Source organism: Tiliqua scincoides, chromosome 5 (assembly GCF_035046505.1).
Source record: "Tiliqua scincoides isolate rTilSci1 chromosome 5, rTilSci1.hap2, whole genome shotgun sequence".
Classification (NCBI taxonomy): domain Eukaryota; kingdom Metazoa; phylum Chordata; class Lepidosauria; order Squamata; family Scincidae; genus Tiliqua; species Tiliqua scincoides.
The window spans coordinates 106654995-106668593 of record NC_089825.1 but is presented as its reverse complement, the minus strand read 5'-3'; the positions used below and the strand labels follow the sequence as shown (position 1 = coordinate 106668593).

The 13599-nt window shown below is 44.2% G+C and overlaps 2 protein-coding genes across 2 annotated transcripts; both read right to left on the bottom strand.

The window, feature by feature from the left end:
* Positions 1-4673: 4673 nt before the first annotated feature.
* Positions 4674-5627, bottom strand: LOC136652978 (olfactory receptor 14J1-like). The gene has a single exon (XM_066629904.1). The coding sequence runs from the start codon at positions 5613-5615 to the stop codon at positions 4674-4676; it is 942 nt and encodes a 313-aa protein (XP_066486001.1). The 5' UTR covers positions 5616-5627.
* Positions 5628-12669: 7042 nt separating this feature from the next.
* Positions 12670-13599, bottom strand: LOC136652977 (olfactory receptor 14C36-like). The gene has a single exon (XM_066629903.1). It carries the CDS (start codon positions 13597-13599, stop codon positions 12670-12672), a length of 930 nt encoding a protein of 309 aa, XP_066486000.1.

Here is a 13599-nt window from a genome sequence, read left to right as displayed (position 1 = left end):
ACCCCCATATCGTGGTACAATCAAATCTGATATATTAAAAATAAAATATTGAAATGAATGGGGACCAACCTGAAATCGGCTTGTGACCCACCTACTGGGTTCCAACCCACAGTTTGAGAAACACTGTTCTAACTGACTGTATCCTCATCTACAATCCTGAAAAAATGAATTGAACTGCAAAGCTTTGCTGAAAGCATATCCTGAGGAATTATCAAGAAAGAGTAAACCATCCACAAAATCCTTCACTGCTTTGACACTGCCAGGCTCTGTAGCAAGTAACAGGCTTCAAAGTCTAAACTTTGCTGAACATATTCTTTTCCCCATAACAACTCCTATACAGTGTGTGGGGCAAAAGCAATAGCATCTGGATCACGTACTTGCCTTCCAACAGAATTGCACGGTTTTGTTCACACTTGTTCTGTTTTGCATTCTAATCAGGCCATTTATTCCCGCTGTGCTGAAACTGGCACCATGCACTGAGCACCCTGTTTCTGTTCAAACAGTGTGACCAGAGGAAATATCGTGATTCAGCTCTTTAAAGCTCCACGTACATCGCAGCAGAGAACCCAAGGGAGTTACGAAAACCTTTTTATAATTAAAGCTATAGTGGGTTTGGCTGTTCCATGGATATCATGTAGGAATGTTATTCTTTCACGTCGAAAAGACCTAAGGAGACCCCATAATCCAACTCTAGTAGCAGCTAATTGGCAGAGCAACACTGTGCTTGTCATGTATTTCCAAAAAGGAACCCAATCAATCCAGCGTGGTCTTAATGATCATGGCAGCACCCATGAGATAAGCACCCAGGTGCACAGCTGCATTATCACTTGGGAACGTTCTTTCTATTTCTCAATTGTGCATCACCTAACCTTGAGATGACATGTGCCTTCCCGTCCCCATTGGGTGCCTAGTATACTCCATCTGCGCCATCCACATCCTAAATTACACACCATCAACACAACCATGCCATTCCCTCTTAACAAATGTATGGATGATGATACGAATTTAGTCAAGAAAAATTTTTTTTTAATGAAATATACTTGATGCTTAGAATGCATTACACTTACCCATGAAGCACAAAATTGTGTGAGAATGCAGTGACATAGCCACAGAGGGTAGGGGAGCAATTCATCCCAGGTACCAGCCATAAGACAGTGCTAAGGAGGTGCCAGCATCATTCCCACCCAGCTGTGCCAGCCTCAGACATGGTGCAAGCCAACCGACAAAAGGGTTTAGTTGTCACCAAACAGCAGCAGACAGAAGAGCCAGCGGTGCTCACTGTGGCCAGAGCTGATGCTCACACATACCTGCAACCAGTGCGGCATGACCATTTTCTCCTCCCTCCAGCAGTGAAAGCTTGGCAACTCGGAAGTGAAGTGTGACGTGATGACGTCATTGCATCACTGCAGAACTTCCAGGTTGCTGAGCTCCACACTGCCATGCTGGTAGGCTATGTATACAGAAAAGCAGACAGATAATAGGAACTTTACATAAATCACGTACAACACAACAATCTCTCCAAAATAATATCTGAAAAACCCCAGCATGTCTATAAATGCATTCTGTAAAGTGTGTGGTAAGGTATACACTAGTCCAAGAATCCATCATAAGTAAGCTGAGATTCTTGGTACAATAGAACACACTGACCCATAAGTCCTATATAACATGCTATTGCCTACTAGGAAGAGTTTTGGCATGCCCTGAGTCCTTCTCTCAGGTTGAGGGTCTTCTTATGAATCCCTGATGGAGGCTTCCATTCAAGGAGGTTCTTGGGCCATTAACACCTGTTAACCCTTTTGTTCATTCAAGCCAACTGGCTAAGCAAGTAAGCACCTCAGGGCCTGGCTCTAGCACCATGCTCATTGACAACATCAAATTCCAACCTCACAACAATTTAAATGCGTGTCTGTCATAGAATGTGACCAAAGTCTCCAGAGTTTTCTGGCACAAAAAAGAAGAGTTTTAAGGAAGGAAGCATAAGCTTTGGGCATAGCAACAAATTTATTTTTCTCTGTAAACTGCTTTGTGAACAACTTTTCAACAAAGTTGTTTTCAACAGAGTGGTATAATGATGATGATGATGATGATGATGATGATGATGATGATATTTTCACATACAAAGCTTAAATTGGCTTTGTTTTCAATCAGTGGCTAAGAGTAGTGTTCTCCAAACTCCATCCGGGGACCAAATGCAGGCCGTTGCAAGCCTCTATTCAGCCTGCGGCTAGATAGATCTCCTGAGAGCCTCTGGCTCAGCTGACCAAACACAACCAGAGTTGTGTTTGTGGGGTGGGGGAATGGGGGTCCATTTAGGTGTGTGCTTTATTTCTCGGGTTGTGTTGGTGCTTGGAGAAATCCTGGACATTTGAGCCCATTCATTCTTTTATTAAATGTTTTGTTTAAGCTTTTTTTTTTTTCAGCCCTTGACACTGTGCCAGATATTTGATGCAGCCCTTTGGCCAAAAAGTTTAGAGATCCCTGCCTAAGAGGAATGTCAGACCCACCCTAGCTGGGATTTAATTTTGATTTGACAACATTCACACATAAAACTAAAAGTACGAGAGACTCAAATGAACTTCTTGCAGCCTGATCCTTTACATGCCCACTCCTAAATAAATTCTACCATATTCAGTCATATTGGCTGTGGGTCCCAACCTACAGTTTGAGAAATACTGCTGTAAACACTGCTGTGGATTACAGCCACAATATCACATGTGAAAATGTCTTCTAACTCTGCAAATCAAAGAGCAAGTCCCATTGAATCACCAGTACAGAAGTATCTAGCACTCTTTGTCATTGAAACAAGGCTCAATATTTATCCTTGGTCTTTTAATCTATTCAGTTGAAAATTGTGGTATGCTTTATTTTTGCTTTTTTGGGGGGGATGGGACGGGACGGACGGACCTTGAGCTCTCAGAATGCAGCAGAATTTGATCAAACCCTTCGTAAATAAAACAACACTTTGCTGGCCTCAAGCAGAATCAAATATTTCCATCCCACCTTGGAAGATACTGCCAATACACACCACAGGATGAGAACATGTATTATCATCAATATCTTCTTCTCCAACATTTTTAAAAGTGTTACCCAAGTGTTATCTGAACAGCCCTCAGATTTAGGCTTCAAGGAGACAGTGATTTGCCCATGGTCACTCAGTGAGCTCTATAGCTAAAGGGGTTTTCAGTCATGCCTCTCACATCCAAGACCTATGGCCCACGTTGCCTTTTGCTTTTACTACAACAGGGCTCCATCCCTGAAAAAGATAATCTACTGGCACCAGCATCATAGTCGAGGCTTCACTGCTTCCCTCAGCCCTTTCACACAAGGTAGAACTTCCTAGAGAAGAACATCCCAACATGGGAGTCCCCTCAAACCAGCACACACACAAAAAAAACACCACCCTGGCTAAGGGAGCTTCTTCTCATCCAGCCCTTGACTCAGGCTGCAATCCTACCTGCACTTTCCTGGGAGGAAGCCCCACTGATTATAATGGGACTTACTTTTGAATAGACATGTAAAGGATTGGGCTCTCAGTCTTGAGCCTGAAGTGCAGGTAAAAGACAAGTGGATAGATACACTGTGAAGATGCACATGCTTTGGGGGAAACACTCCTGTGCTGCGCTGATGGCACCCCCAAAAGTTTTTGTGAGATCCCGGGTCTGCCCTGGAAGGAACAGCACCCCAAAGGCCATCCCTGTGGTGGGGTGAGAACAGGATGAGCACATCCAAGCTCGAGGGTGAAGCAAGGAATCCATAAGCAGAAATCCATAAGCTCTGAGGTGTCATTGCTGTCTGAGTGGTCCACATCCCGATCCTATGCAGTTAGGGATCAACTGCACTGTGTGCTCCATGCCGTGGGGCTTTGTTCACACATTATGAGGGTGCATGGGACTGCTACCTTGCAGCGCAGTCCTGTGCAAGCTTCCTAAGAGCCCAAGCCTATCCACATTTACACAGACATAAATCCCATTGTAGTCAATGGGGCTTACTTCCACATAAGCATGGATAGGATTGCAGCCGAAGAAGTTTGTCCCAGGGTTCACTGGGGCTTATTCTCAAGGAAACATACACACTCTTGAAGCCCCCTTAGCTCCCTGCCAGAAAGGCTTGCCCCCCCACCCCCCACCCTGACAACAGTGCACTTGCACATTTTTACTTGGAAGTAAGCCACACTGAGAGCACAATCCTATGCATGTCTACTCAAGAGTAAGCCCCCTTACTCCTGGGTAAGTGAGGACAGAATTGCAGCCTAAGACTGCAATCCTATGCATGCTTTCCTGGGAGTCAGCCCCATTGAACTCATTGGGACTTACTTCTGAGTAGACACACATAGGATTGGGCTGCAGGGAGTGCAGGTGGTGAAAATTGCACTGGGTAACAAGCTGAAGGGGGGCCAACAAACTGAGCTTGACACTGGTGACCAAAATTGTGAAAACCTTGGTATGTACTAATATTACCATCATATTATAAATCATTACAAAATAATTTAATGTTGAATGCAAAGAAACAAACTGTGCTGCAATATCTGTTTGTATCAGAAGTTATGCCAATTATTCAGAAAACATTTTATTTATTTATTTATTTACTTAATAAATTTATTTACTTAACAAATTGAATTCAATTCACCTTGATCTGAGAATATGTGAGACTCTTGCTTTCTAAGCAATGGATTATCACTTTACAATATGGAATCTATACATCTTCTTAGACATTTTAAACAGGGCTGCTTGGATCTCTCTATTCCTCAGGCAGTAAATTATGGGGTTCATGAGCGGTGGTAAAACCGTATACAAAATAGCAAACACCAAATCCACAGGTGGAGAGGACCAAGACCTGGGCCTAAGGTAGGAAAAAACAGCTGTGGTAAGAAATAATGTAAATACAGTCAAGTGGGGTATGCAGGTGGAGAAGGCTTTCTGTCTCCCCTGAGCTGACTGAATCTTGAAAACAGAAGAGAAGATATAACTATATGAAAGAATTATAAGACCACAGCAAAAAGAACTTGTAATAGTGGTAACAGCAAACATCTGCAAGATTACAGTTCGTGTATCAGAGCACGAGATGCTTAATAACTGAGGTATGTCACAGAAAAATTGTTTAATGACATTGGATGAGCAGAAATGCAATCTGAATGTATTTGCAGTATACACTGTAGCGTTGAGTGCGCTGATGAGCCAGGAGGCAGCGGCCATGTGAAAACAGGACTTCCACTTCATGATCAGTCCGTATCTTAGAGGACTGCAGATGGCCACATAGCGGTCATAAGCCATGACGGTAAGCAAAGCCAGTTCGGTGCCTGCAAGTGCTGCAACCAAGTACATCTGGATTGCACATCCAGAAAATGAGATCAGTGAGTTGTTGGACAAAGAGTTGGCCATGGATTTTGGAACAGTGGTTGAAATGTAGCAAATATCTACCAAGGAGAGGTTGACCAGGAAGAAATACATGGGGCTGTGGAGATGCTGATTCTGGACCACTGTGCTGATAATGAGGAAATTGCCCGCCAATGCTGCTAGGTAAATTGCGAGAAAGATCACGAAGTGTAGCATCTGCAGAGCGCGATGATCAGAAAATTGCAGAAGGAGGAATCCAGTGATGCTTGTTTGGTTTGCCATGTCTGACACTATGAGGAGAATGAAGGAAAATGACTTTAAAAATCATGATAAATGAAATTTTCTTTCTTAGAGAGAGCGTAGGAGGCTCAGAAGCTGAGAGCATACAGGGGAGTCATGGACAATCCTATTCGGATTCACTCAGATATAAACATGGCTATTTCTACTTTGTTTTGTTTTAAGGAAATGCTCAGTTAACTTCTAATCCCAAATCCATTTTGATTTGGGTGCACACATTTGATTTGGGTGTACACATCAGTGCACACATTAAAAGCAACAAGGCTTTTGTTCTATTTGTTCTATAGGGCACTGCCCTTGTGATGTGTTTCACAACCTGATCTGACCTCACTAATGAAATCTATTACAGAAGGAGGAAAGAACCCTAACCTAGACTGAGCTTTGGTATTTCAGCAGAAAAATGTACAAAACGGAGTAACTGTGACATTTGACAAATAGTAACAATTTGTAGTGATGTATTCCAGCTCTGATACAAATGTCAGTCATAGTACTCTAACCAATTTTATACAAATTTGTATGTACAAGTATGGAAAATACTTGTTTAGTAGTGATCCTGCCTCAGCTCCTATTCATGTAGGAATTCTGGAAGAATAACTTGCTTACTGTATCCTCGTCTGCAAGTCCTGAAAAAAATGAATTGAAATGCAAAGCTTTGCTGAAAGCATATCCTGAGGAATTATAAAGAAAGCGTAAACCATCCACAAAATCCTTCATTGCTTTGACACTACCAGGCACTGTAGGAAGAGTAACAGACTACAAAGTCTAAACTTTGCTGAACATAGTATTTCTCCCATAAAAACTGCTATACAGTGTTTAGGATAAAATCAATAGTGTTCGGATAATATACTTGCTTTCCAATGGAACTGCACAGTTTTGTTCATATTTATTCCATTTCATATTCCAGTCAGGCTATTTATGCATGCTGTGCTGTAACAGAGCACGCTGTACCGAGCATCCTGTTTCCATTCAAACATTGTGACCACAGGAGATGTTGAGATTCTGTTCTTTAATGCTCCACATGAGTCACAGCAGAGAACCCAAGGGAGTTATTAAAACCTTTTCATAATTAGAGCTATAGGGTGCAATCCTAACCCCTTATGTCAGTGTTTTCCAGCACTGACATAAGGGCAATGCAGCTCTGGGGTAAAGGAACAAACATACCCTTACTTTGAGGAGGACTCCGTGAGTGACACCCAACTGCAGGATGCAGCACATGTCCCATTGGCACTGCTATGCTAGTGCTGGAAAGTACTGACATAAGGAGTTAGGATTGCGCCCATTGTGGGTTTTGGCTTTAGTGGGTTTGTTCCATGGATATTATATAGCAATGTTATTCTTTCACATTGAAAAGACCTAAGGAGACCAGAATCCAACTCTACTTAGGAGTAGCAGTTGATTGATAGATCAATGCTTTGCCTTTCATGTATTTCCAAGAAGGCACCCAATCAATCCAGTGTGGTCTTAGGGCCCAATCCTATCCAATTTTCCAGTGCCAGTGCAGCTGTGCCAATGGGGCATGTGCTGCATCCTGTGTTGGGGAGGGAGTCACAGAGGCCTCCTCAAATTATGGGAACATTTCTTCTCTTACCACGGGTCTTCATTGAGGCTGCACTGGTGCTGGAATGTTTGATGTTTACAGCACCCATAAGCACCCAGATGTACAGCTCCATTATCACTTGAGATTTTTCTTTTTATTCTTCAGTTGTACATCACCTAATCATGAGATAACATGTGCTTTCCCACAACGGCATAGCTAGGTCATTTGACACTCGGGGCCCATAAATTTTTGTCACCCCATATGATTGATTGATTGATTGATTGATTGATTAAAACACATTTTTATACCACTTTCCTCTAAGGAGCTCAGGGTGGTGTGCATGGTTCCTCCCCTTACATTGTCCTCCCAACAACCCTGTGAGGTAGGGGAAACAGAGTGATAATAATAGTCATGACATGAAATAAAAAATTATAATGGTCAGAAAATAAATGCAGTGAATAGTTCCCCACAAGCAATGGATGAAATTCTGCATCAAATGGTATATAACGTGATGGTATTATTCCGAAAAGCCACAATTTCTACAAGTGTCCAGTACTTGTTGGACGGGAGAAATGAGTGCCACTCATCAAATGTTGCAAAATATTTATTTAAGGTACTGTCGAGGTGTAAATTCCCATGTATTCCTATGCCTGATCATTGACTGGTGGCTACCTTGAATGTTTTAATTTTGTTTTCTTGATGGATTGTTTATACCAAGAAAGGTGGTCCACAACTTTGGTTCCACAAGTGGTTCTGCAAGTTTGGTCACTAGGATGTCACCCCCCCCCCCCCGGAAGTCTCACTGGTTTGTTTTGAGTTAAGGCAGTGGTTCTCAAACTTTTAACACTGGGACCCACTTTTTAGAATGACAATCTGTCCTTGACTCACTGGAAGTGATGTCATGGCTGGAAGTGATATCATCAAGCACAATATAATAAATAATTATAAATAATTAATTAAAGAAAATCAAATAATTAAATAAGGGGAAACCAGCCCTGTTTCACCAAGTGAATTTTCTCTGTAACCTGCCTGCAATAACAGCCCCCTGCCCCCCCCCCACAAATAAAGCAGTTACATTTTCAGCCTACCCAATGCCCAGTTCACTTTAAATTCTTATATGTAAACCACATCACTAGCAGGACCCACCTGACTTTACAAGTCTCAAATAGAAAAAAAAAATCACCTACTTTACCAGCTTAAGCCTCTGTTTTATTCTTTTTGGGGGTGTGTTTGCTGCCTTCTGGAGCATTTGTTTAGCTCCACTTTCATCAGATCCAGAGCATGCAGCTAGCCCTGTATTCCCCTTTGCCTGACTTCACCAGGAGCCAAGGCATGTTTGCTTACTCATGAGTAAACATGACCATGTGACTTACTTTCACTTTCCATAGGACTCAATACATTCGAAGCTGGGAGGGAGGGACTTCCTTCTTGGGTGTTTTTTGAGGGCTGCAGTCATTGGATAGGAACCATTCTGGTGTCATTGGATTCCTCTCAATCTGCCCTTTCTGACAGACTAAGGCAAGTCTGCCTACTCACAAGTAAGTGCACAATATGGCTCGGTTTCACTTTCCATAGGGCTCCATACTGTTAGGGGTGGAGCCCTTGGCCAACCCCCACCTTACCTGGCTGTGGCCCAGGGACAGAACCACCTTGCCATAGAGCCACCACCACCTTGCCAGCTGAGCAGGTGAAATGCAGGGCAGCTGGGTGGGAGAGACAGTCCCCCTATAACTCGCCTGACTGGAGCAGTAGGCAGGGCAGGATCCCCACTAACCACCAGAGAGGAGGGAAGCAGGCTAGGGTTGGGGCCCCTTTAAGCCTAGAGAGGGAGGAAGAGGAGGAGCTGAGGGTGTGGCTGGGGAGGATAAAAGCAGGGAAGCCTTTGATGACAGGCAGTTCTGGAGAGGGAAGGCAGGAGCTGGAGCCCTTTCCTGAAGACCAAGGGCCTCAGGTCCTGCCTCCAGGGAGGAGGACAAGCATGTTGTGAACACTTGGTCTGAGGCTCCCCCTGCAGACAACCCCAGGGAGGTGGACCCACCCACCCAGGGGTTCCCAAGAGACCACCCAGCTGACCCTCAGCACACTGCCGGGTGACCACCAGAGACTGCCTTCATGGGGTACCCCTCACACATGCATTTTTTGGTTTCTGGGTTTTTTTGCCATAACCTTTTATGGAAAGGAGAAATTTCACTCTGGTGTTTTGCATTGCATTCATCTGCAAATTCCGCATCACATGGTCTATAGCATGATGGGGTTATTCCTAACCTCTGTGATGTTAGTGATGTTGGGTCATATGTGATGTCACCCCACCCCGAAGCTGGTACCTGGGGCGGACCACTATGTGCCACTCGCTAGCTACTCCACTGCTTTCCCATGCCCATTGCATGCCTAGAAGACTCCACCTTCTCCATCCACATCCCAATGTACACACCATCAGCACTAACAGGCTGGCAGAGGTGTTTCCGTATTGTCTCTGGGTGAGAGTTGCTTCAGTCTGTCAGGGATAAAGACTAAAGTGCCCATTTCCCTTCCTTGGTAACTGAAGGACATCCAGAGTTGATTCTGTTTTGTTTAGCCATTAGGTTTGATGATCAACAGAGCAGCCATGTGTCGTTACATTCACCTGCTCGCCAACAATATTAATAAAAGAGAACAACAAATTCTCATTGTTTACACCAGTGTCGAAATAAGAACATAAGAACATAAGAACAGCCCCACTGGATCAGGCCATAGGCCCATCTAGTCCAGCTTCCTGTATCTCACAGTGGCCCACCAAATGCCCCAGGGAGCACACCAGATAACAAGAGACCTCATCCTGGTGCCCTCCCTTGCATCTGGCATTCTGACATAACCCATTTCTAAAATCAGGAGGTTGCGCATACACATCATGGCTTGTACCCCATAATGGATTTTTCCTCCAGAAACTTGTCCAATCCCCTTTTAAAGGCGTCTAGGCTAGACGCCAGCACTACATCCTGTGGCAAGGAGTTCCACAGACCGACCACACGCTGAGTAAAGAAATATTTTCTTTTGTCTGTCCTAACCCGCCCAACACTCAATTTTAGTGGATGTCCCCTGGTTCTGGTATTATGTGAGAGTGTAAAGAGCATCTTCCTATCCACTCTGTCCATCCCCTGCATAATTTTGTATGTCTCAATCATGTCCCCCCTCAGGCGTCTCTTTTCTAGGCTGAAGAGGCCCAAATGCTGTAGCCTTTCCTCATAAGGAAGGTGCCCCAGCCCCGTAATCATCTTAGTTGCTCTCTTTTGCACCTTTTCCATTTCCACTATGTCTTTTTTGAGATGCGGCGACCAGAACTGGACACAATACTCCAGGTGTGGCCTTACCATTGATTTGTACAACGGCATTATAATACTAGCCATTTTGTTCTCAATACCCTTCCTAATGATCCCAAGCATAGAATTGGCCTTCTTCACTGCCGCCGCACATTGGGTCGACACTTTCATCGACCTGTCCACCACCACCCCAAGATCTCTCTCCTGATCTGTCACAGACAGCTCAGAACCCATCAGCCTATACCTAAAGTTTTGATTTTTTGCCCCAATGTGCATGACTTTACACTTACTGACATTGAAGCACATCTGTCATTTTGCTGCCCATTCTGCCAGTCTGGAGAGATCCTTCTGGAGCTCCTCACAATCACTTCTGGTCTTCACCACTCGGAAAAGTTTGGTGTCATCTGCAAACTTAGCCACTTCACTGCTCACCCCTGTCTCCAGGTCATTTATGAAGAGGTTGAAAAGCACCGGTCCCAGGACAGATCCTTGGGGCACACCGCTTTTCACCTCTCTCCATTGTGAAAATTGCCCATTGACACCCACTCTCTGCTTCCTGGCCTCCAACCAGTTCTCAATCCATGAGAGGACCTGTCCTCTAATTCTCTGACTGTGGAGTTTTTTCAGTAGCCTTTGGTGAGGGACCATGTCGAACGCCTTCTGAAAGTCCAGATATATAATGTCCACGGGTTCTCCCGCATCCACATGCCTGTTGACCTTTTCAAAGAATTCTATAAGGTTTGTGAGGCAAGACTTACCCTTACAGAAGCCATGCTGACTCTCCCTCAGCACAGACAGTGGTGTCACTAGGGGGTGCGGGCCGCACCAGGTGATGTGCAAGGGGGGTGATGCACACTGGGGGTATGATGTGCTAAAATTGCGGTTTTAGGGGCAACACTGTCATGCCATAAACTGTTGGATGTGGAATCACCAGCGGAATGTAATGCAAAAAACCAGGGTGAAATAGCTCCTTTCCTTCAAAAGTTATGGCCAAAAAACCAGAAGAAAAAAAAATGCATGGAGCCCTATGGAAAGCAAAACTGAGCCGTATCACGCGTTTATTCATGAGCAGGCGTACTTGCTTTAGTGTGTCGGAAAGGGCAGGCTGAGAGGAATCCAACGACACCAGAATGGTCTCTATCCAATGGAAGCAGCCCCCAATTCCTTCCAAGAAGGAAATCCCTCCCTCCCAGCTGCGAATGTATTGAGCCCTATGGAAAGTGAAACTAAGTCACACGGTCGCATTTACTTGCAAGTAGGCAGATGTGCCTTGGCTTGTGATCAGGCCAGGCAAAGGGGAATGTGAGGACACCAGAATGGTCCCGATCCATGGAACTGGAGCGCAACAAATGCTCCAGAAGGCAGCCTCCCCCCCCCCCCACTAAAAAGGACAAAAAAGGAGGCTTGAACTGGTAAGGGGAAAGTTTTCTATTTTGCACTTGCAAAGCCAGGTGGGTCTTTATCTTGAAATGCTTGAAATAGAAGAACTTTAAACTGGGCACTGGGGAGGGATGGAAATCTCACTCTTTTTGGGGGGTTGTTATTGCAGGCAGACCACAGAGAAAATTCACTTGGTGGAAGAGGACTGGCTCCCCCTTATTTAATTATTTTTTCTTTTAATTTAATTATTTATAATTATTTATTTTAATTTGCTTGATGATGTCACTTCTGGACATGCCATCACTTCCAATGGGTCCCAGACAGATTGTCATTCTAAAAAGTGGGTCCCAGTGCTAAAAGTTTGAAAACTGCTGCAATGAGGTGTTAGTAAGTTGATAATGGGTGTGTGTGTGACTCTACAAGTTTTCAAAATCACTAAAATCAGAATTTGGAGGCTTTATAGAAAGCTGTATTGCCATGTAAACAGACACACAAAACCCTGGTGGGGAGAATTTGTCCTTGTGATCTGGAATATGGGGCAACCAGGACACAAGGATCTCTCCCACAATACTACAGAAAACTCTTGTGTGAGGAGTAGACAAAACTAAGGAGCATGTCACCATGAGGGTGTGGCTTCCTGGTGCACTCAAGTTCCCCGTATGCTTGGACTTGGAACATGTTAGTTGGTCTGAACAGGTCTTGTATGCAGAAAGATCATTTGCAGTCTTACATTCTATGTGCTACAATCAGGTTTAGCCAGGTGATAAGCTCCTAGACAAGTGACTACCCAGACTTGCAGTTCTTTCAGAAATAATTTGTGGATTCATCATAAGAAATCTAACTTCTTTGTCATTTTTGACAGGGCCACATGTATGTCTTTGTTCCTCAGGCTATAAATGATGGGGTTCATTATTGGGGGTAAGACTGTGTACAAAACAGCTGCCACCAAATCTACGGATGGAGAAGACAAGGATTTGGGTCTCACATAGGAAAATACAGCAGTGGTAAGAAACAAGCCAAACACAGTCAAGTGTGGGATGCAGGTGGAGAAGGCTTTCTGTCTGCCCTGAGCAGACTGAATCTTGAACACGGTGGAAAATATATAGATATAGGAAGTGAACAAAAGTGCAAAGCCCAAACCCCCTACAAGAATTGCAAGAGCAAGCACATACCAGATCACGGTCTGTGTATCCGAGCAAGAAAGTCTTATTAACTGAGGAATATCACAGAAAAATTGTTTGATGGCATTGGATGAGCAGAAATGTAAGCTAAATGTGTTTGCTGTGTGCAGTGCAGCATTGACGGCACTGCTAAGCCAAGAGGCAGCAGCCATTTGAAAACAGGCATTCCAATTCATGATCAGCTGATATCTCAGAGGCTGGCAGATGGCCACATAGCGATCATAAGCCATGACAGTGAGAAAAAGTAACTCAGCCGTTGCAAATGTGACAACTAAATAAACTTGGGCGACGCAGCCGGAGTACGAAATCCTTTTATCGCCAGTTATGGAATTGGCCATGAATTTTGGAACGGTGGTTGAAATGTAGCAAGCATCCAGAAAGGAGAGGTTGACCAGGAAGAAATACATGGGGTTGTGAAGATGCCGATTTTGGACCACTGTGCTGATGATAAGAAAATTGCCGGTCAAAGCTATGAGATAAACGGAGAGAAAAACCACAGTGTATACGCTCTGTAGCTCCTGAAGTTCTGAAAATCCCAGAAGAAGGAATTCCGTGATGCTTGTTTGATTTTCCAT